This window comes from Chelmon rostratus, chromosome 24 (assembly GCF_017976325.1).
Source record: "Chelmon rostratus isolate fCheRos1 chromosome 24, fCheRos1.pri, whole genome shotgun sequence".
Lineage (NCBI taxonomy): Eukaryota > Metazoa > Chordata > Actinopteri > Chaetodontiformes > Chaetodontidae > Chelmon > Chelmon rostratus.
In genome coordinates this window covers 2,150,410-2,176,960 of record NC_055681.1, presented here as the reverse complement: position 1 = coordinate 2,176,960, position 26,551 = coordinate 2,150,410, and the positions used below count along the sequence as shown (strand labels likewise).

The following is a 26,551-nucleotide window of genomic DNA, read 5'->3' as shown; positions in this document are numbered from 1 at the left end:
AAGCACCAGTTCGTGTGCAAAGAAGCTTCGTGAAGCCATTAAAATTCAGCTTGTTTGATGAAAGTTTTTGCATTGTTTATTTACACCTGGTCTTGGTCCTGATTGGCTCCCGACACTGAGGAATGACTGGCGCCCATCCAATCAGGGCCGGTTTGTAGCATTTGGAGTGGGAAGTCTCCACTCAGCAGGTTCCGGTGTTTTGATTTGGAGGAGACGGCGGCCAGTCAGAGTCAGTTCATTCAGGAGATGTGAAGGTTTGCTCAGGTGACAGGTGCGGTTCCTCCTCTGCCAGCACAGATACGCTGATGGACGGCAGTGAAACACTCACCTGTCTCTACATTGGAGCTTTAAGAAAAATCCTTTCTACCACTCAGAAACGAGTAATTACAGTGAGCCGCCTCCTGCCGGGTGAAGATATTCTCCAGCAGAACAAACTCCTCCCAGAACAACATCAGACATGTGAGGAAGAGGAGCAGAGGTCAAGCGCTCTGCAGTGAGCTCGAGGAAGCTTGAGGCTCTTAGAAGATGAAAAACACTGAAAATGTTCTATTAGTCGGCCATTTTTTTTCCTGGGTATATTAGTTCCTGTTTGAAGCTTTCCAGGCTTTTGTACGTGAACGTTATTATCTTGAGCTGTGGTGAACGGACTCATCTGGAATTCAAGCAGCTCCGATTACAAATTACATCTTCGGAATGAGCCGAAGCTGAGTTCAGCTTTCGGGCTGTCAGTCATGTTCTGGTCCACGCGAGCTGCACGCATTAGCATTTATTGGTGTAAAACTTGCAGATAATGAATCTAAACCTTCCTCCCGGGCTTTGGCGTTTACACAGACGTCTATCCCGCTGCCGTTATTTGTCTCTGTGAGCTAATGTGGTCAAATGCATGCTTGGGACTTCATGCCTGCATAAAATCTCCATTACAGAGCCCCTCATTGATGATTATGTGAATGTGATTATGCGCCGTGGTTTCACAGAATCATTAAAATGAAAACCAGACAGAGAAAAGCAGCGCAGACGGCCAATAAATCCAAAAGTCATCCTTGCATTTCAAAACAAGGATCGATTTAATGAGCTAACGGCACGTCTGGCAACTCGACGGGCTTCGGAGGGGAGGCACTTTGTTAAATGCATTTTCAGTAAAAAATGAGGACGGATTGGCGTGTTTTCAGGCAGTCTTAACTGTAAAAGGACGTGCTGTGTGGCGATGAATATGCATAAACATCATCAGCAAAGATTAACACTGATGTAGAATAATGGAATCATAGTTAGTTTCCATTTTTCAATAAAAAGAAGGATTTTATAACAACAGAAAGAAAACAGAGCAGTACATTATTCACCACACATTAAGCAGGGGGTGCGTTTGTTTCGCGGCTCACCTCAGACAGCCGGTGGCGTTGCGCAGCAGCAGCGAGGACTGGAACTTGACCTTGTGTTCGTCGCGGTGCGAGACGCTGCTCCAGCCCGAGTGGGGGATGACGACCGTGTTGGTGAGCGTGGTCAGAGCGTCGCGGATGATGGTCATCTTCACTGCGTCACATGAGGAGAGGTTCCACAGGACGCCTGTGGGTGCAGGGGGAGACGCTAAGGATGTCTGGTTTCATGATGTCAACGAGAGGTTTGGTGCTACGTTCACTCAGAGGCTGGTTAGCTTAGCTTAGCTTAGCAGAAAGACTGGAAACAGGGGGAAACAGCTAGCGTGCAACATGGAGTAAAATGACTGATGGTGCGAGGTTTTACTTCACTCCCAGCCCATGTGGCGGGTAGCATTTTTGGAGGTCTCTCGCCTCTTAAAACAGCAGATTTCACACAGGAGTCTGGTGAATTTTGAGATGCAGTCGCCACAGATTGCCTGTTAGAGCAGCTCAGCCAAGGTTCAGAGAAAAGTAATCATGCATGACGTTTGACACTGAACAAAATCCTCTTAAAACCATTTCTTCTCTTTGTCTCGGTTTTACAACCCTTAAAAGTTGTTGGAGGTATAATAAGAAGAAACTTTAAACATTTGACAATGAGAGTGAAATAAAACTCGGCTGAGCTCCCAAAGCCTCGCTGGCACTTATCTTCAGCGTGGGAGTGAATCAAACAACACTCACTCCACCCTGCGAGCTGCAAGAGAGAACATATCTGGAAAAACACATGGATGTGTTCAGTTTTAATAAGGAAAAGTGAGGCACATGTGCAGCGAGGTGGGAAAGACTTTTAAATCTGCAGGTCAGTGTCCGAATGTTACGCTACATCACAAAATGAAGAGAGAAAGAAGGAAGCGGGGCGTCCTGCAGCCGTTTACATCCACCAAAGTCAAAAATCCTCACCTGAGCTGTGAAAGTACAAACTTTTTCCAAAGCTCGGTACAAACTGAAGACTGTTTTTCTCGAGAGTCAGAGCCGTCTAGCAGCTTCATATCTCCTGGTATTAAACAGTATGTGTGGTGTGGCTGCAGAGCTGTCAGCGGCATCCTGTTTCCAAAGCACATTATCTTAGCATCTGTCCCGAGGACTGCGCCGAGATCTGCTCTGTCAACACAGCGCGCCGACTGTTTAAGCCGCCGCCGCTCTCACCTCCCACAGAACAGCCGATACGCAGATTAATACGCTGCCAGCCAGTCAGACGGCGGCACAGACCGACGCCTGGCCGGCCGGCCGGGTAGCCAACAAACCTCGCCCACGCGCACCACAGCGGGATTTCAGCGTGTCATGGTTTGGAAACTGTTTCAGTCAATGTGCGTGTGCTGCTTTCACCTGAATTCACTCCTTTAGGAATAAAAAGACGCACCTGAGTTGACAAACAGGTGACTTTCAGACGCTCGCGGTCTTTATCTGACCTGCTGGATCTCTTGTTTTGGGCCATGATGAGGTGACAGAATCCAGGTGTGATCCAGGACACCTGAAGGGTGCCTTTAAAGCAATTCTGCTGCTTTAACTATCCAACACGTCTTCCGATGGTCTATAACTCTGTAATTTCATGCAAATGTTTCATATTTGGCTTGTATAATATCTTAAAACAGCAAATTTCACACAGGAGTCTGGTGAAGCTTCATCCACATTTGTATTGTGAAAATAACTGAGCGAGGTGTGCAGCAATAACAACTCATTTTGAAACTAATGTTCGGTGCTTTGGGCTGGTGGCATTAGAGCGTAAAACAAAACGTCACAGATACCCATGATGCATTCTGGTGAGAAACACTGAACATGAGCTTTGATTAAACCTGAGCGGACGTACCGGTGACCAGCTCGCGCACTTCGTTGTCGGTGGTTTTCCTGAGGAGGCGCAGCAGGGCCGGCACGCCGCCACAGTTCCTCAGCGCCACCTTGTTGTTGTCGGTGGCCTTGCCGTACACCAGGTTCCTCAGGGCCCCGCAGGCGCTCTTCTGAACCTCGGCCACCTTATGATCCAGCTGGTCCACCAGGTGCTGGATCCCTCCCAGGTGACACACCTGCAGGGACCAATTGGAGAGGCGGATGAAACAAACTATATAAGATGAATCGCATGCAGTGCTGTGATCAGCCAATCAAAGCACGTTTCTGAAGCAGGTATTGCTTTAAGATCCTTTGAGAGGAGCCTTCAGAAGAGCTGCTATTGGCTGAAGACAAAGAGCTGCATCATCGCCAGCAGGTTGATGCAAAGCGAAGCGACTGCAGATCACAGAAAAGAAAAAGTTTGAATAATATATTTATGGCTTTCCTTTAATTTAATAAAGTTTTATGGTGTTTTGGCTCTTCATCCTGGAAAACAGTGTCAGATAATACATTTTAAATATCCAGCACAGGCACGCTTCCTCTTTGAAAACGATGGATATCATCAAACTATCACAGCAAGCTGCAGTTTTCATGCTTCTTTGCAGAAAAGTGCGAATGAAATCGATGCAAACGACTGCTGAAGAAAAACCCTGCGCTGATTTCATGCAGCGATGAAATCAGACATGCGGAAGCATCATGTTCAAAACTTCCTCGTGTCATCTCGAAATAAACCCGTCTCAGGAGAGCAGCAGACGCTCGCCGCTTCTCTCTGATTCTCTGTTCAAACCGCCGCTGAAAACATTTGTTTCTGGCTAAATGAGCGGGCGCGTGTCCAGGCCGCTCCAAAGGCTAATTAAAAGCTCATCACCAAACAAACCAAACGGCACTGAAACGGTTCGCGCGCGAAGCTCCGCCATTGTGTCGGAGTTATTTATTGCACGGGAAGCAGAGCAAAGAGAGAGCGCGCGGAGCTTCAGCGCGTCGCAGCGCCGGCGCATTTGGCTCCGATGTTACTTAAAGTTTTGTCTTAGCAGATGGCGCTTTGGCTCAGGGTTTGGCAGCCAGGATCTAAAAAAAAAAAAAAGTCAAATTTCAAACCCTGTGAGCTGCTGAGGATAAACTCAGTGCAGGGACACAACAGGAAGTGAGCTGCAGAGAGCTAATCAATCAATCAAAAGTCAAATCAAGTGTTTACACATTTTCACCTTTTATTCATTTTCCAGGACTATATTAATGATATTTATATGAGTTATTTTATACATGCATACTGTTTATTTATGTTTTTGTGATATGATGATCAATTAAATGTTTAGTCTATGAGATGAACTTTGTCTTAAAATTGCTCGTTTAAATAATAATAATAATAATAATAATAATAAAAAGATATCAGTGTAGAATGTTATAAAACAGAAAAATCTAATTTAGCTTCTTAAATTACTTCATTGTTAAGTTTGTTGGCATTTCAGCCTTTTCAGTTGTTTTATTGAACATAAAAATGATTGAATGGACACGGCACATGAAACACAGCCTCTATAAACATCTAAACCTACATTTAACTCGTCCTCGTTTGCGCTCTGGGACGTCGTTTTAAACACGTTTCTCCAGGAGAAGTGAATAGTAAAACTTTACACGACCCTTCAAACCTGGACCTTCCTCCACCTGAGGAGTGAGTGTTATTTTTAAACAGAGAGCCCAGCGTGCGCCGCGACCTTACCTCCACCTTGACCCGGTTGTCTCCGTAGCACAGGTGCTGCAGGTAGGCGGCGGCGTTGGCCTGGACAGAGGGGAAGTGATGCTGCAGCATGTGGATGACCTCTGGCAGCTCGGGGTCACGCCAGGCGAACTCCCTGAGGGAAACCGAAGAGAGAAGTTTCAGAAAGCTTCATTCACTTCACCTGGACTTTCAGAAACCCCTTCAGCTGCTGCAGGTGAGACTCTGTGGATGTCACCTCCAACCTCTCGTCGAAAACTAATTCCCATCGGCCTCAGCTTGACTTTGTGTTTCATGCTAATTAGCAAATGCTAGCATGCCAACATGCTGAACTAAGATAGTGAGCATGATGAACGTTACACCTGCTAGCACTGTCACTGTTAGCATGCTGATGTTAGCATTTAGCTCAAAGCACAGGCTCACGGTGCAGCTCGCATGCCTGCAGCCTCGTTTATATTTCATCAAATCAATGCAATTATGCATTTCAAAATGCATTGATTTTAGTGGAATTTTGCATGAAATTATCTCAGTTTGTCAAGTAACTGATATCTAATTATGACCTGGGGTCTTTATGGATGCTCTCGATGGACGGGGTGCGCGTGGCCACCCGCTCCACCAGTCCAGAGTGGCGGTGGGAGAAGACGGGCTCGCCGGAGACTCTGTAGGAGTCGACGTACAGAGCCGCAGTGCTCAGCCCGTAGCTGCTTCTTTGGTACGGCAGCGTGCCGCAGTGGCTTGTGGTCCGAGGGAGGGTCCCCATACCTGAGGACGTGAAGGAGGACACTTTAGAAACAGAGCAGGATTTGGAATAAATTAAATCCACGTTTTGATTTTGTGCAAAATACATCCAAGGTTGCATAAAAGAGGAAGCAGTAACACGCAGTGGACCATTTAAAAGCATCGGGCCGTCTCGCAGGCCACAGACCTGCTTAAATCCAGACTAAATGAAACTAAAATGGCTCCTTAGATCCTCCACTATCAAACTCCGCAGAGCTTTCAGCTTTAAATCGTTCTGCAAAGGCTTCAATTAAGATGCAGCAGAGCACATGAAAGGTTTCAGCCTAATTAAGTTCTGACCTCGGGGAGCGATAATAACAACACTTCCTGTGCCTGTAAACTGATTTCCACCACAGATTTTAGAGAAATAATCTCCTGAGCAGATGTGAAACTGAGTCCTGATGTGAAAAATGAAGTTGTTGTAATTCTCTGTGACGATGATAAAGCAGCTAAAAGTCATATTTGAAATGTTTTGTACTATTATTACTGTTTTCCTGCTGTACCTCGTGTATTTCTCCTCCTCATAGTGCTGCTGTTGCATCAAATAATGCACAGTTTTAGCTCTTTCTTTGCTTTTTTTGCTCCAGCTGTGCTCATGCTGGCAATTTCCCTCCATAAATCATCTCAAAGTGAAAAACAAATCAGTTTTTATTGTTTAAATTCCCCCTCCGGCAATATGCACCATTTGCAAGTTCAAGCAAAGACTCCAATTAGCAGAATTAGCAATTTTAAGGGGCCAGTCCCCACATGGGGCTCAGTACCTGTGTTAGTCCTGTAGAGGGAGCCCTGGGGGTCGTGGGTTGGGCTGTGGTACAGGGGGCTGTGGAAGGAGCGCTCATCGAAAACAGGCGTCATGTGGCAGTCTGGAGACAACGCCGCCCTCAGCTCTGGATCGATCTGCCCCGCGTGGCCGGCGTATGAGCTGTGAAGGCCTGCGGGCACACAAGGCAGGAAACACTCGATGATCATGTGACCGCAGGAGCATTTTTTAATCTTTAAATGAATCTCCAGACGTACTTTCTCATTCTTGTGAGGTAAAAACTACTCACTTGTTATTCACTGAGTGCAGAATGTGGAAAAAGCTGTGTAATATCAGCAACAACCGCATGAAGGCCTGTCACGGCCTCGCATTAATCATATGCACATCTCATTATTGGGCTCATCTGTAGGTGAGCCCATGCAAATCGGGATTATACCAACGCTGTATTTCAAAATGCCAACGCGTCCCGACTGTTGTGTTGCTTCTAAAAAAGCATGAAGACTCCGGTCATTCAGAGCCTGCTGCGGGCGCCGTCATCAGCAAGTCAAACAAGCAGAGCAGAGGGTTTTTCCATCCTCCAATCTCAGAGCACATCAGTTCAAAGAGCGCTCCAATTATAAAGAGGCTCGAGGGCACGAGAGAGGAAGCCTCGGTGGATCGGTCCAACAGCTGAAGCACACGATTTGCTGGTGATGAAGGAGCTGTTTGCTTCTGCAGCTCTCTTTTCTCGACTCGAACATCTGAAGGAGACGGAAGCCCTTTTTTTTCGCTCCTTGGTAGGAAAATAAAAAATGTGCTGCTGAAGCCACACCACGCCGTCTCTCTCGAGGGCTCTTCAGCGGCGAAAGACACAAACCGAAACTGTGACCTTCGGGTTAGAGGATGCTTAAGATGCCGAATGCTTGAAATATGCCAGAATGAAAGCAGCGTGTTTCAAGTGGGAGCTGCAGATCTGAAACTCAGCCGCGGCCACCTTTATTTTGACTTGACTCTTTGAGCCATTTATTCGCTCCTTTTTTGCTTTTTTCACCACAGCTGCTAATCCCTCTGCAGCTCAGCTCTCTATCAATTAACTTTTTCAAAAGAATGAGCGAATACGGCCGAATCTCTTTCTATTTGGCCTCAGATGCTCAAACTTTGATCCTGCATTCTCAGAGTTTGCATCACATGTGGCGGCGTTAAAAAGAGATCATCCCGCAGCTTACGGTGGTGTTTTGGCCGCTCACCTGGTTTCACTACCTAAGCTACGAGTGCTGCTGATCAGTAATAGCCTAATCTTGTATATCCATCTATTGCTTATCTCTCTCATGTAATCTGGGATTATGCTGGATCTGCAGGATAAGTGGGAATAAGGACTTAGGCGATGCATTAGGCCACTTAGCAGCACCGCAGGATGAAAATCACTCAGCTAGAGAATGGGAGGCATTTTATTTAGTTCACTGACTCGGCCTCCCACACACAAGCAATCCGTCGACCATCCTCTGTTCACACATGCACAGACACGAGCGCAACACAAAAGGTGCAGAAATGCATGTGCACATCACGGACTGCGAGTGCAGAAACGCACACAGGGACGGGCCTCGTGTGAGAATTAAAACGGGCGCACGCTGATCGCAGCATCATAAAGCCTTCCAGTGGCATCAGCTGATAATCACATGCTGATGCTCCACGGGGCTTTGTGAAAGAAACACAGGGTCAGTGGCAGCGGCTTAGCCAAGTGACAGAGGGCAGGATGGAGGAATGAATCTGTGCCGCTGCAGCATCAGCAGCGCTTCTGCGACTACAAATCCTCCATCGCAGCACAGGAAGTTGTCGATGACCAGAAAAAGAGGACGAGCCGCAACAGATTTGGGTTTTTTTAAATGTTGCTCTGCAGAAGAAAGGTCGTGTCTTGTTTTTGACATCCGCAAGAGTCTGATGACAATGTTTCAAACGTCTGGTTTGAGACCTCAAAGGCGTCTGTAGACCAGATTCAATGAGCAGCCTGGCAGCGGCACTAATCCCATCTTAAGTTTCTCAGCCTGCCTCAGTTGTCTTAACCAGTCAGAGAAGCACAAAGTTGGATTTCCAGGGATGTCAGTCAACTTCTCATCATCATCACTAGCACTACCTCGCTATTATTAGCTGCTATAAGTGAGCAATGAGTAAATCTCACAAATGTCTTATTTTAATAAAAAGCTATGCATAGAGCCATGTGTCTGAGTCTGCCAGACTTCATTCAAAAATCTGAAAATTCTAGAAGGAAGAACAATGTTCTACAAAACAACACAATATTTATTATCATTTTAATGTTTTACTGTCCTATTTGCACGTCATTTGTTTGGTTTGATGTAATTTAACTGGGTTCTGTGCATGTGTGTGTGATATTTTAACTGTTTATTGACTGTATATATTTTCATCTGGACCCCAGGAAGAATGGTTGTTGCCAAGGTAACAGCTATCTATATCAATAGATATATTTATCGAGCAAAAAGGCCAAACATTTGCAGGTTGCTGCTGCAGAACGTGTGAGATTGTTCTGCTTTTCTCTGTTATGTGTCCATGAATTGAATAACTCTTGATATTTTACGATCATTTCCAAACAAAACAACTGATCGGCTCATCAGAACATTAATAGAGGGATCAATAATCAAAATAATCCTCGCCGTACCTGCATTGTCTGAACATGGAGTTGGTATTACAGCAGCAGTTGTGGTGCTGCAGCGCTGCAGCCCTGCTGGTTCTCGGTCCTACCAGTTCGTTAAGTGAACTGAATTCAGCTGGAGTCCCAGCTGTCAATCACTTCCTCGTTAGAGGGTAAGAAAGCAAACGAGCAGAGCTGCAGGATTCAGGACGAGAGCTGTGCCCCACTTCCACACAGTAACACGCAGAGTTACTCTCACCAAGTTTTGGGTTTCATGAACATTCACACTGAAAAAAACAAATGCAGCAGGAAATGTAAGTGGAGAAGCAACTCCGGGCTGAAAACCAGCAGCAAGTGGTCAGAAAACAGTCCAAAAGCTTTGTGGACAGTTCAGACACTTAACTCGCAACATCTTTTCTGAGGTCTAGGATTATTATTCCCATTATTTTCAGTTAGTTCATCTGTCTGGCATTTAATAAATCATATATGGTCTGCAAAATATCAGGAAATAGTGTAAAATCCTGCCTCAGAATTACCATAATTCCAAAGTTTACATATTCAAATCAGACAATCAGAGTAAAAGCCACAGAAAAGGACACCACAAAGGGCTGCTTAGCATCCCATTCACAAAAACGTGAGTGTGTGTGTGCTGCTGGGCCTCTACTGTATGAAATCAGCTGGAAATAGAGCGTCTGTGTTCGAGTGCGGAGTCATGATTCAGCTGCGTGAGACGTTTGTGGAGAACACGCTTCATCTCCCGTCTAACTAGACTGTAACCGCCCACCGCTTTCTGCTGCTCCCCATCGAGCGCTTCGCGTCAAGACCAACAGACACGAGCGCGCTTTGCCCCCCCCCCCCCCCCGACGTCAATTTGCTAAACGCCGCGTGCGAGAGAAGTCTCGTGGAAACCGTGATTCGCCGCGCTGTGATCTGTTTCTGCATCGCTTTCCTTCAAACTGCCGCAGATCAATCACGCAGGAAGATTAGAATTAACTCCTAGTTCAAAACATCCACCTGCTACGAGATTACGTTCCTTATTTTTCACACCAGCGTGCATCGAATGAAGTGTTATCAAACCCAGCAGCATTATCTGCCAGCGCTTTAAGATAATTCCACGAAAAACTCCATGAAATGAGCTCCCTAAGCCGGGACACCAGATAAGATCACCTGCCGAGCTTGCACTTTGCCTCAAAGTTATTTTGTTCAACATGTAGCTTTATTGGATAATTCTCACGGCTTCACAGAGAAAACTCAGTGAAAATGTTGTGTGCTACGATAATAAACCTGAGCTGCTCAGTCAACTTTCCCCGGACCGATGAAAGGTTATTAAATCAACAGAGGAAACGGTGGCGAGGCCGCGGAGCGCGGTTTAGTTTATTTATCATGGGAAGGTGTGCGGGAAACGTTCTTCCAACGCTCGTGCTCGAAACTCTGCGGCGAGGTTCTTCGCTCAAGCCAAACAGAACGTGAGTTTTGTGGCCCAGATTTTGACCTGGTTGGATTCGAGCAGGCAGCCGTCCAGGGTGAAGATGGAGCGCTCAGCAGAGCGAGAACGACTCCACCTATCACTCAACAGACGTTCCTCCACGCCTGCATGCGATGTAATATCACAGCACCATCACAGAGCAAACGACTGCCAAGGACGCGGGATGCGAAGATCCCAGAGGTTCTTGTATATGCACAGATATGTTCTCTCATGGATGTTTAATGTGGCTGTAAAGGTTTTATCATGTCATTGAGTTTAGTATCTCTGTACGACTCGCTGCAAGCCTCTTTCCCTTCAGAGACGATCGCTGAACTCGTGAACCAGTGCAGCGTTAAACGAGCTCAAAGCCTTTATATCGCCTGGCTTTTTCTTTATAAACTGTACAGCAGCATATCTGAGGTCATGCAACATTTAATGAGATGGGAAAAAAATAAAGTTTTTCTGCACAAATCTGAATTTAAGGTCGATATAATGTCGATAATCTTCACTTTGGGCCTCAGAAATGACTTTAAATGAGACAGTTTGAAAATTCAGCTCACAGACATCAGTCACCGGGACAATGCTTTCATTTAATGGCCGAAAACCGCCACACCCTTGATTTATGGGGGAAAATTATGGGACAATTTAAAATAAATTAACTTAAGTGTGACACGATTCTAGCTGGTATCTGACTGACTGACAGAATCAAACTGGGTTTCAGCTGAAAACTCAAAACCTGCTCTTGTGGTTTCCAAACTTTTAAAACCATGGCACCCTGCAATCGTGATTTTTCTCTTCATGGCAACGTCCCCCCGTTTCCGCCTGGGCCAGAAAACGTGTTGTGTTACTGTGGCGAGTGGCTGCCGTGTCATTAGCTGCGGCAGAGCTGCATATTTAACTTTGACGGTTATCGCTTATTTCCTCTGCACGGATGTGTGAAAATGTAATAAAGAAAATACAGCGAGTATGAGCAGAACCCTTTTTTCCTGCAAAGACACATTATTAAAAAAGAACAATAAAAAATGGAGCAGGCATTGGTGTAGTTTCACTTCTTCTGATGTGAATTGGAAAAATAGACTCTCAAAGCAGGTTTAAAGGTTCAGTGTGCAGGATTTAAGGGGATCAATGGGTAGAAAGTGTTTTTGCTACCTAACAATGAGTTCTTTATATCTAAAAGGCGGGGGAGGTTACTGCTTCTGATTGGCTTATCCTGCTCATGGCTAACCCTAACCAATCACCTCTCCTCTACAAAGGCAATGAGTAGCAGCCAAGCCACCTTGGAAGGAGAGGGCAAGGCGAGGTGGATTCCAACGGTTGCAATCTGCAACCTCACCACTAGGTGCCAGTAAATCCTCCACACTGGACCCTTGAAGTGCAGTCACACTCGCACCTCTGTGAATATTCCTCTGCCTCTGATCCACTTCAGCTGAAACCTGCATGACCGACAAATTAAAAATGTTTAGCCTCTTTTGGTGCAATCTGTGGCCGCGCGGCCCGACACGGGGGCCCTGTTTCAATCACGCAAGTGCAGCGACAAACACAAAGTGGTTGGCCCTGGGTGTGGGATAATAAATAAATACACTCTCAGCCAGACACCTCGCTGGACTCATAGCTGTGAAACCGCCGAGCCGATCACAGTGATGCACGACAACAACAGCTCAACGAAAAAAGACACGGCTTCTGCAGGAAATCATTTTGTTGTCGTCCAGGGGGTGCAGAAAACAAACCACAGCTCCTCAGAGCTGCAGCCAAAGCCAGATGGTGTGAGTCTTTTTAAGCAAATGATGATAGAAACAAATGATAAAAGAAGAAGAAGTTTATAGGATTATAGGATCTCAATAACTCAATTATGTGACATCGATGTGCATCTGCAGTGAACTGAGGTTTAACGTGACCACATCCGGATGTGAGACTGACCTATGAGGCTGTCGGGGCGGGGCAGTGCGCTCCTCTGGTACAGGCCGTATGGATCAGCGCCGTACGCCAGCGGCTGGCTCTGCCTGGGCAGCGTGGAGCCGTAGTGCTGCGGCACCGCCGTCATCCCCGAACGCAGCGGCGACCCCGTCAAACCCCTCCCCTCCACCAGAGAGAGGGTGGAGCCCAGACGGCCGCCACCTCCTCCTCCTATCACGCCTCCACCCCCGCCGCCCAGGGCCTGCGTGCCGTCGGTCGGGGAGGTCGGCGAAGGGCAGGAGGGCGGCATGCTGGTGCCGGGGAATACGGCGGCCAGAGGTTTTGGCTCCGAGAGGATGGGCGAATCGTAGGTGCTGCCTTGGGATGTTCGCAGGGAGATGCGGGAGGGCGAGACGGTGCCAGCGGTGCCACAACCGGGAGACTGGCTCCTGGAGGGGAGGGACGCCATCCTCCGTAACATCCGGCCAGATACCTGTGAAGGTGTGACATTTCACACTGTGTGAAACTGTTTCCAAAGAATAAAAAACAATTTAGAGGAGACTCAAGTGATTCTAGGTTTGAAATATAAATGTTTTAAAACCTCTGTCAAGCTTTGTATTTGTATTATTTACTAATCTATCCTGCAATCATTTTCTGCAAAATAAGCAAGAAATCATTGAAAAAAAAAACAGTTTTAGGAGTTGTTACTCTTAATTTTTACCAGATCAAAAGATCAAAGATCAAAACATCGTGGAATCATCTGCACTGACAAATGAACTTTGTGATGAAAAGGTCAGATTTTGGTGCAAAAGCTCTTTTTTTATTGCTTTTTTTTTCATCCTTTCTATTCATGTTTTGTGCTGCTGTGCAGTAGTTTTAGAAAGTTTTCGAGAGCCTCCTTCCTTTCACCTTTTGCTTTGAGGAAACATGCTAGGAATCATTATTAAAATGACATTTAATGACATTTTACTCATTTTTTAATTAAGATTGTCCTGATTTTTGGCATCCATGTGCTCTCTGGGCCCAAAACAACAAAAATGTCAAGTATAATATCCACAACACTGCTGACAATTAATCAGTTCAACGTTTCTGTTTTTTTTTTTCCTGAAAAAATACCTGGAAAATTAAAATTAGATTCTGCACACCGCACTGCTCCTGTTCCCAAATATACTCGCCAATTACCAATAATGTGACACTTGGAGGCAGGTTGCTTTATCACGTCTGATGAAGGGCGTCATTATCTTCTTCATTTGTCCAAATAACTGAACACGCGTGCCTTTGAATAAATGTCTAAATTCATTATACTGTATGCTGAGCTCTGCAATATATTACATTTCAGGGAAGATCTGACAGAATATTTCATATTTATGGTGACAAACGTTTACTTTTTCCTCCTTATTACCAAATGTAAAATGTCCCTCAATTACAGACTCAGCCAACTGGATGCCGATCTGTGCCGCCTTAATCCATCAAAGCCTTGAACGCCTTGAAGGAAAATTAAGAGCTGAGGCATGTAAGCCCATCCAGTGAGGCTGCCTGCTTTGGAATAAATCAGGAAAAAATTCAAATGGGCTCACGATTATCTGTCATTCCTGCTTCTACAGTCATGCAAAGAGCATATAATTATTAGCCACAATGAAAGGAGCTGATAACGTTCGAGTCTGAACAATTTCAAGGTAAGACTGGGTTTGATTTGAGGGGTTTAGCTGATGGCCTTCATCATTCATGACTGGAATTATTGAGCCCCTACTCGCTGTCATTAATCTATAAATGAGGATTGTTATTCACAAAAAAAAGACAAAAAAACAAATATTCCAGGTGTTAAAAAAAAACGGTAATATAGGAAGCAGAATTTGACATGTTGGCAAACTGTAGATGTTCAAATAAGCATTTTTTTATTCAGGACTTCTCATCCATGCTAGCTTGAAAGTTCAAAGCTAATTCATTCATTTATTCATTTGGAAGCTGCACGGCTAACGAGTAAATTGACCTTGTGGTGAAATCGTTTCCTCAGCTGCTTTCCAAGGTCCAGAATAATCGTTGAACTTTAGCTTTTAAGTCGCCGTGGATGAGCAATCGTTAAAATTTAGCAACTACACACATGAACGTTTGCTAAGCTGAAAGCTTTCTGCTCTTTTATGGCACATATGTAGTTTACAAAGAAATTCTTGGTCGTTTTTCAGACGGAGGAAGACATAAACAGCTCCACGTTTCTGCGACTGTCAATGTTGCTGGCTGAAATGCGAACTGTTGCTAGCAGCTGTAGCTAGCTGGCTTGTTAAGCTAATGTTAGCTCCTAAACAGCTAGATAACTCTTAGGCTATATGTGTGCGCTAATCATTTTAACATGATTTGTGAAATAAATTTGAGGTCATATCACACACTTCTGTTAGCTAGCTAGCTAGCTATACTTTTACTATATGTTCAAGCATGTTGTCAAAGTGAAATGCTAACAGGTCACGCTGACTCAGGTTGCTGGAGTGTAAACTTCCCCCGTAGGTGCTAACGTTAGCCTAAGACAGACTCACTGGGTCCAATATGTACTAGCTATAAATGTGCTTTTTTTTTTACATAGCCTGTAACACCCCGCAGTCATTTGTTAGTAGATTTGGAAGTCATTCAGTTGCTACTGTAGGTAGCAGGCTAGTTAGCCAGACATGCTAACATTTGTAGCTTGCATTACACCAGATAAATACTGTAAATGAATCCATTCTTTACATTTCCTTTCTTGTATTAGCATTATGCTACAACTACTTAGCTAATCTGTGACTGGAAAACTGCTGTTAAATAAATATTTGTATATGAAGCTTTCTAGACTTGCACAGGTTCAAACATGTCTCTGCTCTTCAATAACAACTAAAAAAGATCAGGCCTACCTGCCCAGAGGCTTGACCCTCAGCTCTCGGGCTTCTGGATAACGAGGCTCGGGGCTCTGAACGCACCACGTTCTGGTTGCTGTAATAACTAACGCTGCTGTCCTGGTAGCCGCTGTCTGAATACGAGGTCATCTGGGCTGAGTGACCCCCTGAGCCTGAGAGCAGAGAAAAGGAGGTGAGGAGACACCGAACACAGGCGCCTGCCTTCATTAATACCGCTCAGTGCTGCTCGTGCAAAATCTGAAGAGCGATCGGATTGATCAGCGCGGCCCCCATCACGCAAGTCCCTGCTGTTTAATCATTCGCGTATTACCTCAAGTCTTTGAACTTGTTAAAATGCATTATGTATATAAATACATACGCATGGATATTTGCATTCAGCCTTTATGCTGTTCCTGGAACAAAAGGCATATACTGTACAGCTTCAATAATGCTGGCCTACTTTCCCTTGTAGGCTGAGGAGGAGGGAGCATGTGGGGGATATTTTTATGCTATCAGACCACTCCAACTGTATGGAAAAAAGACCAAAGGCAAATAAAAACTTCAAACAGCGATTCACTTCAGTAAGTTACATATTTGCCAATGATATTTTAATTTATGGTAATAAAAGGGAGGTTGAATAGTCTTTGTAAAGAGCTCTCGGGGTTTGGTTCAGGCTTTTTTTTTTTAACATGCACGATAGGTGGTGTGATGCAAAGTTATGACAATCTGACAAAAGTATTTAAAATTCAGTTGCATCCTTTTTTGTAATCTGTTTAAAAAAAAAAAACGATAACACACAAAAGAATTCACAGCTGGGCCGACTGCATCGACGCTTCGCTCGATCAGCCACCCGAGTTTCGTTCGCTTTGCGGGAGCTTGATGGACCCGAGTGTCAACCGCTCCAGTGAAGATGCCTAATGTCCAGCAGCGACAGGCTGCGGTTGCACTGCAGAGCTCCCAGGTGTGAACACGTGCGAGGCTTTCCCAACAAGACGGTGGAAAATAAAGAACGAAACCAGACAGCAGAGTGGTGACGCACTTTACGGGTGATTTAAACCGATCTGAACAGATGGTCAGTAGATGTTTGGGTTGTTTCTCTGTCGTCTCACTCGTTTTAAGTGGGCGTGGCTCTGCTGGAAAAAGGCGATGTCACATGCTTCAATAAGGATTTAGCAGATGACAGTTAGAGATTAGTCGAGTTTTTTGGGCATTAAACTCTTAATAACTGACTTATCACGTTATTTTTTCAGTCATGAATATTCAGTGCTACAGAGAAACAGTTAAGATCTGAGACCAGGTTTTAGGGAGCTTTAAATTCCAAATCTTTTTGTGATTTCATGAAGTCAAATGTACTAGATTCAGGTCACGTGATTCAAAATGTTGCTTTCTCTCCAGATTCTGCTTCAGTTCTGGCTAAAAAACGCTCTTCAGACCACGTGGTGTGTACATTTAACAGACCCTCACTGTCATGCAGGGAGGCGCGGTCTGGTTCAGGCAGGTAGAGCCCCTCCTCCGCCTCCAGGTGACGACCAGGACATCCGGACACCTCTATGACTCCGCCCTGCGACTCTCCGCCTGCCGAAGCATCTGCCACTCAGTTAAGAACATACAGCCTGGGCGGACAGTTAGTCAAAGCGTGTGAATTTAGCTGCCCACGGGCGGAAAAACTGACACATCTCCCCACAAAATCTAAAAACAAAGCATCACCTTTCCAGACAGAATCTTCTTAATCTAAGAAACCACAGGCATCAATTCTTTGACACAGAATAATATAACATTTTATAGCGGTGCTTTTGTTTTATTGGAAAGCCGACAGTGAGGAATGGGCCAGGAAACCGAGTGGAGGGATCTGTGACAGAATAGTAAATGGGTCCATTTCAAAGCCCATATATACTGGCGGAAACATTGTTTTGTTTTGCTTCAGCTGCCGGCGCTGCATACTGGCAATTTTCATCCCTCTGGAGGCTAAATTTACTTTCTACGTCTGGAAACTGCTTTCTTTAGTGTCAAAATCATATAGATTCAATCATATTTGAGCTGTAGGACCTTTTATTTATGCTATAAGATGCTAACATTTTACACGATCCCCTCTAACGTGGTCATCTTCCTGTGACCTTATTGGAAATAGCTTTTCATAATAAATGTTAAAGGTTAAGAGTAAGCAGTCGTACCTGCAGATCTCCATGCAAACGACTTCTCAGACGAGCTTCGGCGGACGAGAAGAGGAGGAAATGGAGGAGAGGAGAAAGCAGAGAGGGACGGAAATCAAATCAGAGTCATCGCCGAATACTTTATATTCAATCAGTCCAGGAAGAGGAAGGAGGGAAGTGTTTCTAATGTACAGGGATATATGTATATACGGAATCTTGTGCCTAAAAAAAACATTCCTTCACATTCAATCTATGATGAGCTTGGAAAGAATGACGCCTCACTCATCATGCTGTGAATTTCTATTTACTTCTTCAAACTGATGAAAATGAAAGCCAGTTAACCCCAGCTGGCGATGAGACATGTTACATAACCCGATGCACAGCCATGAAATGTGTTATCTGGGATAAGAAAACACCTGCAGCTGCAAAGAGAAAACAACCTGTCCTACCTGAGCGCATAAGCACGAGCAAAAGCAAAGCCCTGTTCAGACATGTTAAACATGAACATCTCAAACCAACATCTTGACGATCAGAGGGTCAAAATTCAATAAACACAGTATAAGCTCAACTCTAAATCCAGTGGTTTTATGGATCTGAAGGTTTCTGTTCGTGTTCAGAGTGATGCATGCGGGTTGTGACAGCACGATGTTGACTGTCAGCTATCTGAACATCATTCCTCATGAAGACAAATATCACCATTATGTGGTCTGACAGAGCGGTCTGCGGCCATGCGTGATTTACAGCCAACTGTAAGCCCTTATAACAACAACAATGATGCTTTGTGGGAATTTTAACACTAAAAGTTAGCCGCTCGAGTGCTCAAAGGATTGAAGTGTTCAGTTTCATCTGATTTTTGTCAGTGTTGAATACATTCAAATGGCTCGTGCAGCTGTTAGTGGCAGTGAAAGCTGTCAAGCTGACGGCCGTGGCAGATTTACGACTCAAAGTTCAAGTCATTTTTTTAAACAATGGGCCCTTGATTTCAGGCTTTTTGTTTCCACCCAACAGTCCTCCATCTTGACGGCTGACGTGACAACTGTTGCCAGCATTTTAATTAGCTATCACAAGCTATTTCAGCTAACACGCTGCAAACTCCACACGTTGGTTGAAAACACGGTTCTGGAGCAGCCCTGGAGAAGGGTCCTGAACGGCCACATGCATGATATCATGCTCGAAGGCAGCGTGCTTGCAAGAGACACAGCTTTTAGTTTGCTTTCTCTAGTGTCTTCAAATACAATTAAAAGTAAGAACTGTAACCCCACGAAGCAATATTGTATGAAAAGCTTCTCGGCCGTGGAAGCTACGCTGGGTTACGTTGCTGACACAGTTGGTGAGCTAGTTTTGCGGCCATGCTAACGTTTGCAGAGCTCAATCTGTTTGTTGCACTTTTGCTCTCATGTGTTTTGTCTCGGAAAGGCTGGAAAAACAGATCAAACTCTTTAAATGCTTTAAAAGCTGAGAGCTGCTCGGCTGTGATTGGACGATCGATGCTGAGCGGGAGTTGGTGCTTTATTTGGCCGTTAAGATAAACAGAAGCAGGCATCTCTCCTGAGATGCTGCGAGTGACCGGTTTTGCAGGAGGATAATCTAAACAACGCTTCATGAAAAACTTCATGCCTACCTGCTACTGTCTCCTGCTGGCGACTCCGCTCCCAGCATGCACCTCTCCAGCTGGCTCGCCACGATCTGCCGCTCCTCCTCCAGCTCCCGAGTCAGCCGCTCAAACTGGAGCTCCTGCGGGAAGACATTCACGGCGGTGATTACAAGCCCACATCCGCCGCTACGTGGCAATTTAAGCCTCCTTTTTGATGCCACTTAGAATTAAACGTGAAAGCCATTTTTCACACGGTCGGCATGACTTGACTGATTTCTCACCGGCTGTGCGCTCGCTGAGAGGCTGCAGCGTTTTCTTAAACCTGTTAAAGTGGATTCGAGATTTAAAACACTAAGACCGTGTCCGGGACCTTTTAATGGCCTGCAGTCGAGGTAATGTGATTACATACATTTTAAGAAGTTAAGTACAAAGCACAGAGGACTGAGCAGAGAACGCTCAAATAGAGAATTTAAGGCTACAGTTTAGTTTCCACTCATACAAGACGAAGAAAACTGGCAAATATTCACATTTTTAGAAGCTGGAACCAGGAAACGGTGGCTGGTTTCTCTGTGGTGGCAACTCAAGTGCTTCAAGTGTCCCAACAGTCAGGTCCAACCTTAAATCTGAAGCCCTCATTTTTCTCTAAACTCTCAGTCTAAAAGCTCTTTTCTCTCCCATTCTGCTTCATTCCAACCCTCGTTCTCGTCCTTTTGTGCCAATAAATTTACAATTTGTACAAACGGATAAACACATGCTCAGAAATGACAAATCTGTACTGGATATGGGAAGAGTAAACATGCTCGCTCTTGCGTATTACAAGCCAACTTTGAAAGATCCACAGCATTTTACACAAAGAATTATGAATAAAATCCTTTTTTTGTGTACATAAAAGCCTGTTTTTAAACATGTATCAACAAAAGCTGACAGATAATACGGAGGCAGGGTTGTTGTTCACGTCATATTAACCCAGAAAAGAACAGAAAGTCACATTTATATTTGATATATGGGGAATGGAAGAGCCATCATTTCAAGTTTTCCCTGGAAATTTAAAACCATGCATATCTATATTCAAAACCTTTCAAGGCCTTGAGTGGAGATAATTAGATTTTGTACACACTGCATGCGTCCTGTCAGCTGATGGGAATCAGATGTTGGCTCAGTGCTCAGTGACTCATGGGCCAAACGTCCCCCCCTTTACCCCTGAAAACCCATTGTTCATGATTAGGCAGCAATAAATTATTCTTTTAACTGGTATCAGCGGTTTGTACAGTCCAAAAATTAGATTTGGCACAGAAAATAATCTAATTTCAAAATATCCATGAAATTTAGCCATCAGAGCAGAATTCTGGCAATTCTGGCAACCCAAACACAAGCCGAGTCATTAAAAGACCCGAGAGCTGGTCGGGATCCAATGCCTTGCTCAAGGGTATGAAAGCAGATGTTCGCCGACTGCGGCCGAGCAACTGGTCGTTTTCGGCCCCCCCTCGTCTGAATTCTCTTACATAACGCACAGGCGCCCCAGCTGCTTCATAAATCTTCGAGGAACCACAGCTGGTGTCATCGCGGAGAGCCACCGGAGAATTAGCTGTCTGCAAATAACGTCTAAATATAAAACAACCCGGCTGGAAAAGGCTTCCCAGGGAAGCGTATTGAGGAGTAATTCAGGAAGTGTCCTCGGTGGAAGGGAAAGGTCTGACGAGATCGATTTGTTGGCTGTGACACAGTAAACTGACTCGAAACTGTAAACTGTTTATTAGCGTTTTAGTGGTGGTGGAAGAAGCTTTCAGATCTGGCTGATAGCATAAATTTAAAAATACTCCTGTATTAAAAATCCTACATGTACAAGTGAAAGTACAGACGTGTAATCCAGTAAATGTACTTTAAGTATTCATTGTGCAGTGAAAGGTCTCCTGTGCACCATCCAGTCTGATATTATGAGGTTGTTAATATTGAAGCATCAATGTTAGAGCTGCTGCAGGTGGAGAGTTTTCACGACTTCACGTACTGTCACATATACTGATGAACCTGAGGGGTCCTGAGGTTATTATTGGAGGGAAAGGGGTCTCCAGCGACACACCGATGCTATAAGAAGTCGTGAATCACTGGTTTCATCTTTCACGATGGAACGTGTGTGAAATCTCGATCTGAAAGGCAGCGAGGAACCACATCTGATCCACAGCTAGTAAAAGAAGTAAAACACAACAGAACCAGAAATACAAGAAAAGTAAGGAAAATACTTCCAAACGTCCTGCTCACAACTACAACAACTGCAGCTGCAGCTACACCTGCATGTTTGCAGGTGTTTATATACCGCTGATAAATTCTACTTTTATTTATTGGTCTTTGGTGCAATTATATTTGTTAACTAAAAGCTTGTGTGTGTTAAAGTGTTACAGGTACTATCATCTATCTCTGGATCAATGCATGGATCTATGTATCTATGTTTCTATCTATGTATCTATCTATCTTTCTATGTGTATATCTATATATCTCTGTATCCATGTATTTATCGATGTGTATACCTACGAATTTATCTATCTATCCATCTATATATATGTGTATATCTATGTATGTATCTATCTATGTGTACATCTATGTATGTATGTATCTTTCTAGGTCCTTCAAATCATAATCCTTTAAAACTACAAAAGACACTTAAATCCACTCTTTGCAGCGTTTCATCTGTTTGCATCTCTTGATAAAAGCTCTTTTGTATTTGGGTCAGCTCTGGCCACGTGATGCACGGAGCCTTGACAGTCTCTTCAGTCAGATGGTGTACAGCGATTTAGTTAATGGTCTCATAATGTTTGTTATGTGTTCGTGTCTCTCGGCCACTATAGACTGAAGAAACCTGCAACCTGTCACAGCTGACAGCCGAAACACAGTAAACAGGCCGGATTTCAGGAGCGGAGAGGCTGCTTCTGAACCATGCAGGCTTTTCCTGAAAACATGTCCAGCTTCATCCCTGTCAATCATCGCTGAGGACCCTCTAGAAGTCTGTAGCAGCGCATTTATCTGCGTTCTGTGTTCTGGGCTGCAACCTTTAGGCAGTGAGTGTGCAGCCTCCAGCCAATGACAGCTCACAGGTGAGGTCAGGTGTTAGAAACAAGCAGCACGCACCCAACAGGAAGCGACGAAAACGCTGTTTCCAAGCAGCGACCGCCTGATCGTACATCTTTAATTGAGACATGTCTGACGGCTGTCTATACATGCTCACTTCAGCTCAGACTGCATGAAGCTTTAATGATCCCCATGAGGAAACTGGGTACACACAGCTCATTCTGCAACGTTAATAAGCCTTGATTTTTCGACAGCAATTATTCAGAGTTAATTGGAGCGATGTTTGTCCGCTTTTAGGGCTGATGTGGCTCTGAGGCGGCGGCTCCAAACTATCACAAAATGTTAGTTTAATTGTGCAAATGCAGAAAAAGAGTTTCGAGTCCAGACTTCCACTCGCCATGCAAAGGATTTTCTCTCTGCATTTTTAACTGGTTTTGACATTTTTTGAGGACAATGCTGCTTTAAGGCGAGTCAGTCACACAATAATAGATCTGGAAATAAGACAACTCATTGATTTTTGCAGTGATGTATGTGGCACACCTTCAAACGATGCTGACTCGTGGAGTTAGACCCAATCAATTACCACGTTTTCAATCACAGTCAATCACCGCATACAGAGCAAAAGAGTGACGTGCGCAAGTGAGATGAACCTACTGAGGGGTTTATAAAGAAAACGAACACGACAAAGACAGTCGAACAAGGGCAAGACGTCAGCTCAGAGCATGAAGAGACAGCCACTTTAAAGGACGCAGCAGTGTGCGATGCAAACGACATGCTGCATCCTGCCACGGCGTCACTGCTGACTCTGCCTCCCTCTGCCCCGACATCTCCTCGCATCACTTCAGAGCAGCGCCGAGACAGGACGGGAGCACACAGCCCGTCTTGTTTCAGCCTCGCCGCGTTACGGCACGCCTCGAGGGACAAACAGAGCCACCCGTCAGCGCGTGATGTCTGGAAACGCGCCTGGCCCTTCCAGACCGACGCAGAGCCGTGCCAGGCGATGCCTCGTACCAGCCGGGGGCTGCCGGACCATTCGCTGCGGTTTATTGTGCGCCGTCACAAAGTCTTTTCTCTCTCTCTTATCGAGTGACACCAACCGCAGACCTCTGCGTCTTATTCCCTCATGCCGTGCCTAATCACAGCCCGGCAGTTTGGTTTATCCGGACTGCATCTGTGATATCCGTGAAATGTTCGGCCTAGTTCTGCCGCTGCGACACGTCGCTGTAACTCGCCATCTTAAAGCCAGAATTCACCCTTAAATTCTCTGTTAGCAAAGGCTGAGCAGTTTCAAGCTCACGTTGCTGCTCGGAGAAGCTTTTCTCTCACCGTCAGTGACGTGACGAGACGTGCCGGAAACTTTTCATTGCGCACGTCTTTTATTTCTTCCCAGAGGCGGAATTTTACACTGACGTTCAACAGTCATACGGGGACAAATCATCAGAGGAAAAGCAGATACTGCACCCACAATAGCCTCAACAGGCCAGAATGCCGTGCTTCCTGGTTTTGTTTTGCCATCTCTCTTGCTCTCTCACCGCCTACACGTGTAACCCATAGATGGATTAAAGCATTTTCCATTTCTCTATACGCCCAAGCGGCCAGCTTTGATGGAAAGCAACAAGTTGTGCTCGCTCTCTGAACGCTGTCAAAAGGCATTCTGGGAAACGGTGGAAGTTTCTAAGCGGAGGAGGCAGGTGTGGGTAAATTGGGTTCACTTAAAGAGTAAATAACCCCAGGAAATGCAAAGCTCGATGAAACCTAAAACAGCTTCCTTTGATTTCCACACTGTAGATCAAGAGGCATCAGCTTCCTGTTCCACCACAGCGACTCTGCTGCTAACGTGACACGCAACCTCGGGCATCCATGATCCCGAGTCAACATGGCAGGCTGCAACAAGAGGCCATCATAAGCTCTCTCTTTCCAAAAATATGACAGAGCGCATGCATTCAAATCCAGGCAGATGTCAAACAGCTACAGTTTTATGATACCATCAGGGGCAGTGACATAACTGGATTGACGGAGCCGGTTTAACTCTCGGATTCAGATTGTGACCCTGCGGCTCACACGAGGTGAACCTCTCGCAGGAAAAACGGCCGCGCGGCCCCCGTCAATCATCCATATCGAGCTCAGATGTTCGCTGAATTTGCTTTGACGGCGCGCGTGGTGTTTCTGGACCTCGTCGTCAGAATCAATCCAAGCGTGGAGAGCGCTGACGTGGCCCAGTTGTTGTTGCTTTATTGAGCTCCGTCCCTCGATCGGGGGGAAGGCTTTTGCTGAGCATGCATGTTCTCTTCCAGCAGCGCCATGCGTCACATTCATACAGCGGGACCCTGCTTTTACACCTGGGAGCTGCCCTGCACAACAACAGTCTGCTACTGTCGGCAACGGGGAACCAAACAAGTCCTTGGATGAATATCTGATAACAGCTTGGCAGACAGAATCCTCTGTAGTTCAGAAATGATGAAAGATTAGCTCGCTTTGTTTTCCAACAGGATAAAAAGACCTGTGGGAGGATCATTATGATGTTACTTTTGTTTCTTGACCCCATTGTTGGGGCAACGGTTGCAAGCTCATACTGTGCAGCCAAGCATCGTTCAAACCCCGAGAGCTTTATTTCAAATTCCACTCAAGGAACCAAAGACGTTAACAAAATGAGGAGCAGGACTTCTAGAGTATTACAACTGATGTGAGTGGGTAGCCATTGGTTCAAATACTGCATTCAACATGACAAAATTGGTACAAACATGATGAAAAATATAAAAAATCTATCTGATCGCTGGTGCAGCTCTTTCTAAGACTCTTCTAGTATTTGCCCAAACATGATTAAAGCAATATTTGGACATTATGAAGCACTTTTTTGCTCTCAGATGGATAGCATAGCATAGCACAAAGACTGGAAATGGCTAGCCTGGCTCTGTCTGAAAAACAAAATCTGCCATCCAGCCCTCTAACTTAATCACTAATTAACACTTCAATTCAAATGAACCACTTCAGATGAGTATTTCCCTCCGGTAGCATCTGTTAAATCCTAGCAATCGTCTTTGTGCTAAGCTAAGCTAACCGGCTGCTGGCTGTGGGCTTATATAAAATAGATATTTTATTGTTATTACTATATTTTGAGCTTTTCCTGCTTATTCAAGGTGGCAGAGAACTCCAGAGGTAAGTGATTGAGAAGTTTCTGCACTTTGCAGCCCAAAGCTACGAAGCAACGACACTGATGTGCAGCTGGAGGTCAATTTCAATGTCAGGCCAAACAAGCACAAAACCTCACAACACAGTGTCGCACGGCAATAAATTCATCTTGTGACAGCTCTGTAAACTGTTTAGATCTGATATCAGGGACATATTTCATTCTTGATTTCACAGAACGATGCAAATAGCAGCTACAGACGTCTCATCTTTCATTTCGGAGCATCTTTGCTGCAAGCTGTTGTCTCAACATCGAATCAATCTCGCAATGTTTGCTCCAGAAGTGACAAAGTGTGCGCTAGCACTGCGGAGGTTTTAGGTTTCCGCGTTAGCCCGTCTCCAGCTCTGGTGTTTACCCGCTCACGTCTATCACTCTCATACTTTTAATGGGCTAAATGAGAGCAAAGTGGGGAAGCATGAGGCCCTGAACACAACAGCAGGCAATAACTGATGTGCTCCATTTAGCACGTCTAATTTGACATTTCTGTGGAGGAACTGCAGGCGGCAGATTTGACGCTTCAGCAACGCTGCCGCCTGCATCTCAACAGAGAAGGTGAAGCAACTTGATTATATTTCCTGGTCACAGCCTGCTCAACAGTCTGAGACTAGCTACATAATGTTTGCTTCCAAGTTTAGATTGCAGTCGTGCTGCATGTTGTAGGGTGTTTTTTCGACTTTGTTAGCTGTTAATCATCCATCTCTTGCCTCCCTGTTATCAACATGCACCCCGCGATTAGAGATCATTAGAAATCAGCCCTATTCTTTGGAACGGAGCCATCAAGGCTGCCTGCGTCACCTCTTTCTACAAATCCTCGTAACAACAGGACAAACCACCTCATATGTCACCGACTGCCGAAACTACTCACAAGAGGGTTTTCTGATTGGCAGCACGACATGCCAACAAGTCCTCACATCTCAATGACACAATGCTTTCGACCTTTGTCAGTGCCTCCCAAAACAACCCATATGATCATCAAAATGGTTCATATTAGTCTTTTCTTTCTAGATTTCTGCTCCCTAATGCCATGTTCGTACAAACAGCACTGCATTCACTTCAATGTGTCCAAAAAACAAAAAGAGGGATACAACATGCAGTAAAGGATGCACCCTGAACCGTCAGGATACCGAGACCCTGTGACGATGGACTTCTTCCTGTTCAGCCTGCGTCAAGATTGAGGAGGGAAATGATCTCCACGGTCCAAACTTTCCAGATTTCTACAATCGTTCCTCGTGAGAGA

The 26,551-nt window shown here is 45.1% G+C and overlaps 1 protein-coding gene across 1 annotated transcript in view; it reads right to left on the bottom strand.

Annotated features, from left to right (window-relative positions):
* The window catches only part of LOC121627134 (plakophilin-4-like), a 35,542-nt gene that overhangs the window by 6,328 nt on the left and 2,663 nt on the right, over positions 1 to 26,551 (bottom strand). The window contains exons 2-11 of the mRNA XM_041965821.1: positions 19,095 to 19,207; positions 17,495 to 17,529; positions 16,782 to 16,898; positions 15,342 to 15,496; positions 12,490 to 12,958; positions 6,486 to 6,656; positions 5,508 to 5,709; positions 4,951 to 5,083; positions 3,220 to 3,433; positions 1,377 to 1,560 (exon numbers count right to left, since the gene is read on the bottom strand). Of these exons, the coding sequence (XP_041821755.1) occupies positions 1,377 to 1,560; positions 3,220 to 3,433; positions 4,951 to 5,083; positions 5,508 to 5,709; positions 6,486 to 6,656; positions 12,490 to 12,958; positions 15,342 to 15,496; positions 16,782 to 16,898; positions 17,495 to 17,529; positions 19,095 to 19,207 (1,793 nt within the window). The remainder of the gene's footprint in view (positions 1 to 1,376; positions 1,561 to 3,219; positions 3,434 to 4,950; positions 5,084 to 5,507; positions 5,710 to 6,485; positions 6,657 to 12,489; positions 12,959 to 15,341; positions 15,497 to 16,781; positions 16,899 to 17,494; positions 17,530 to 19,094; positions 19,208 to 26,551) is intronic.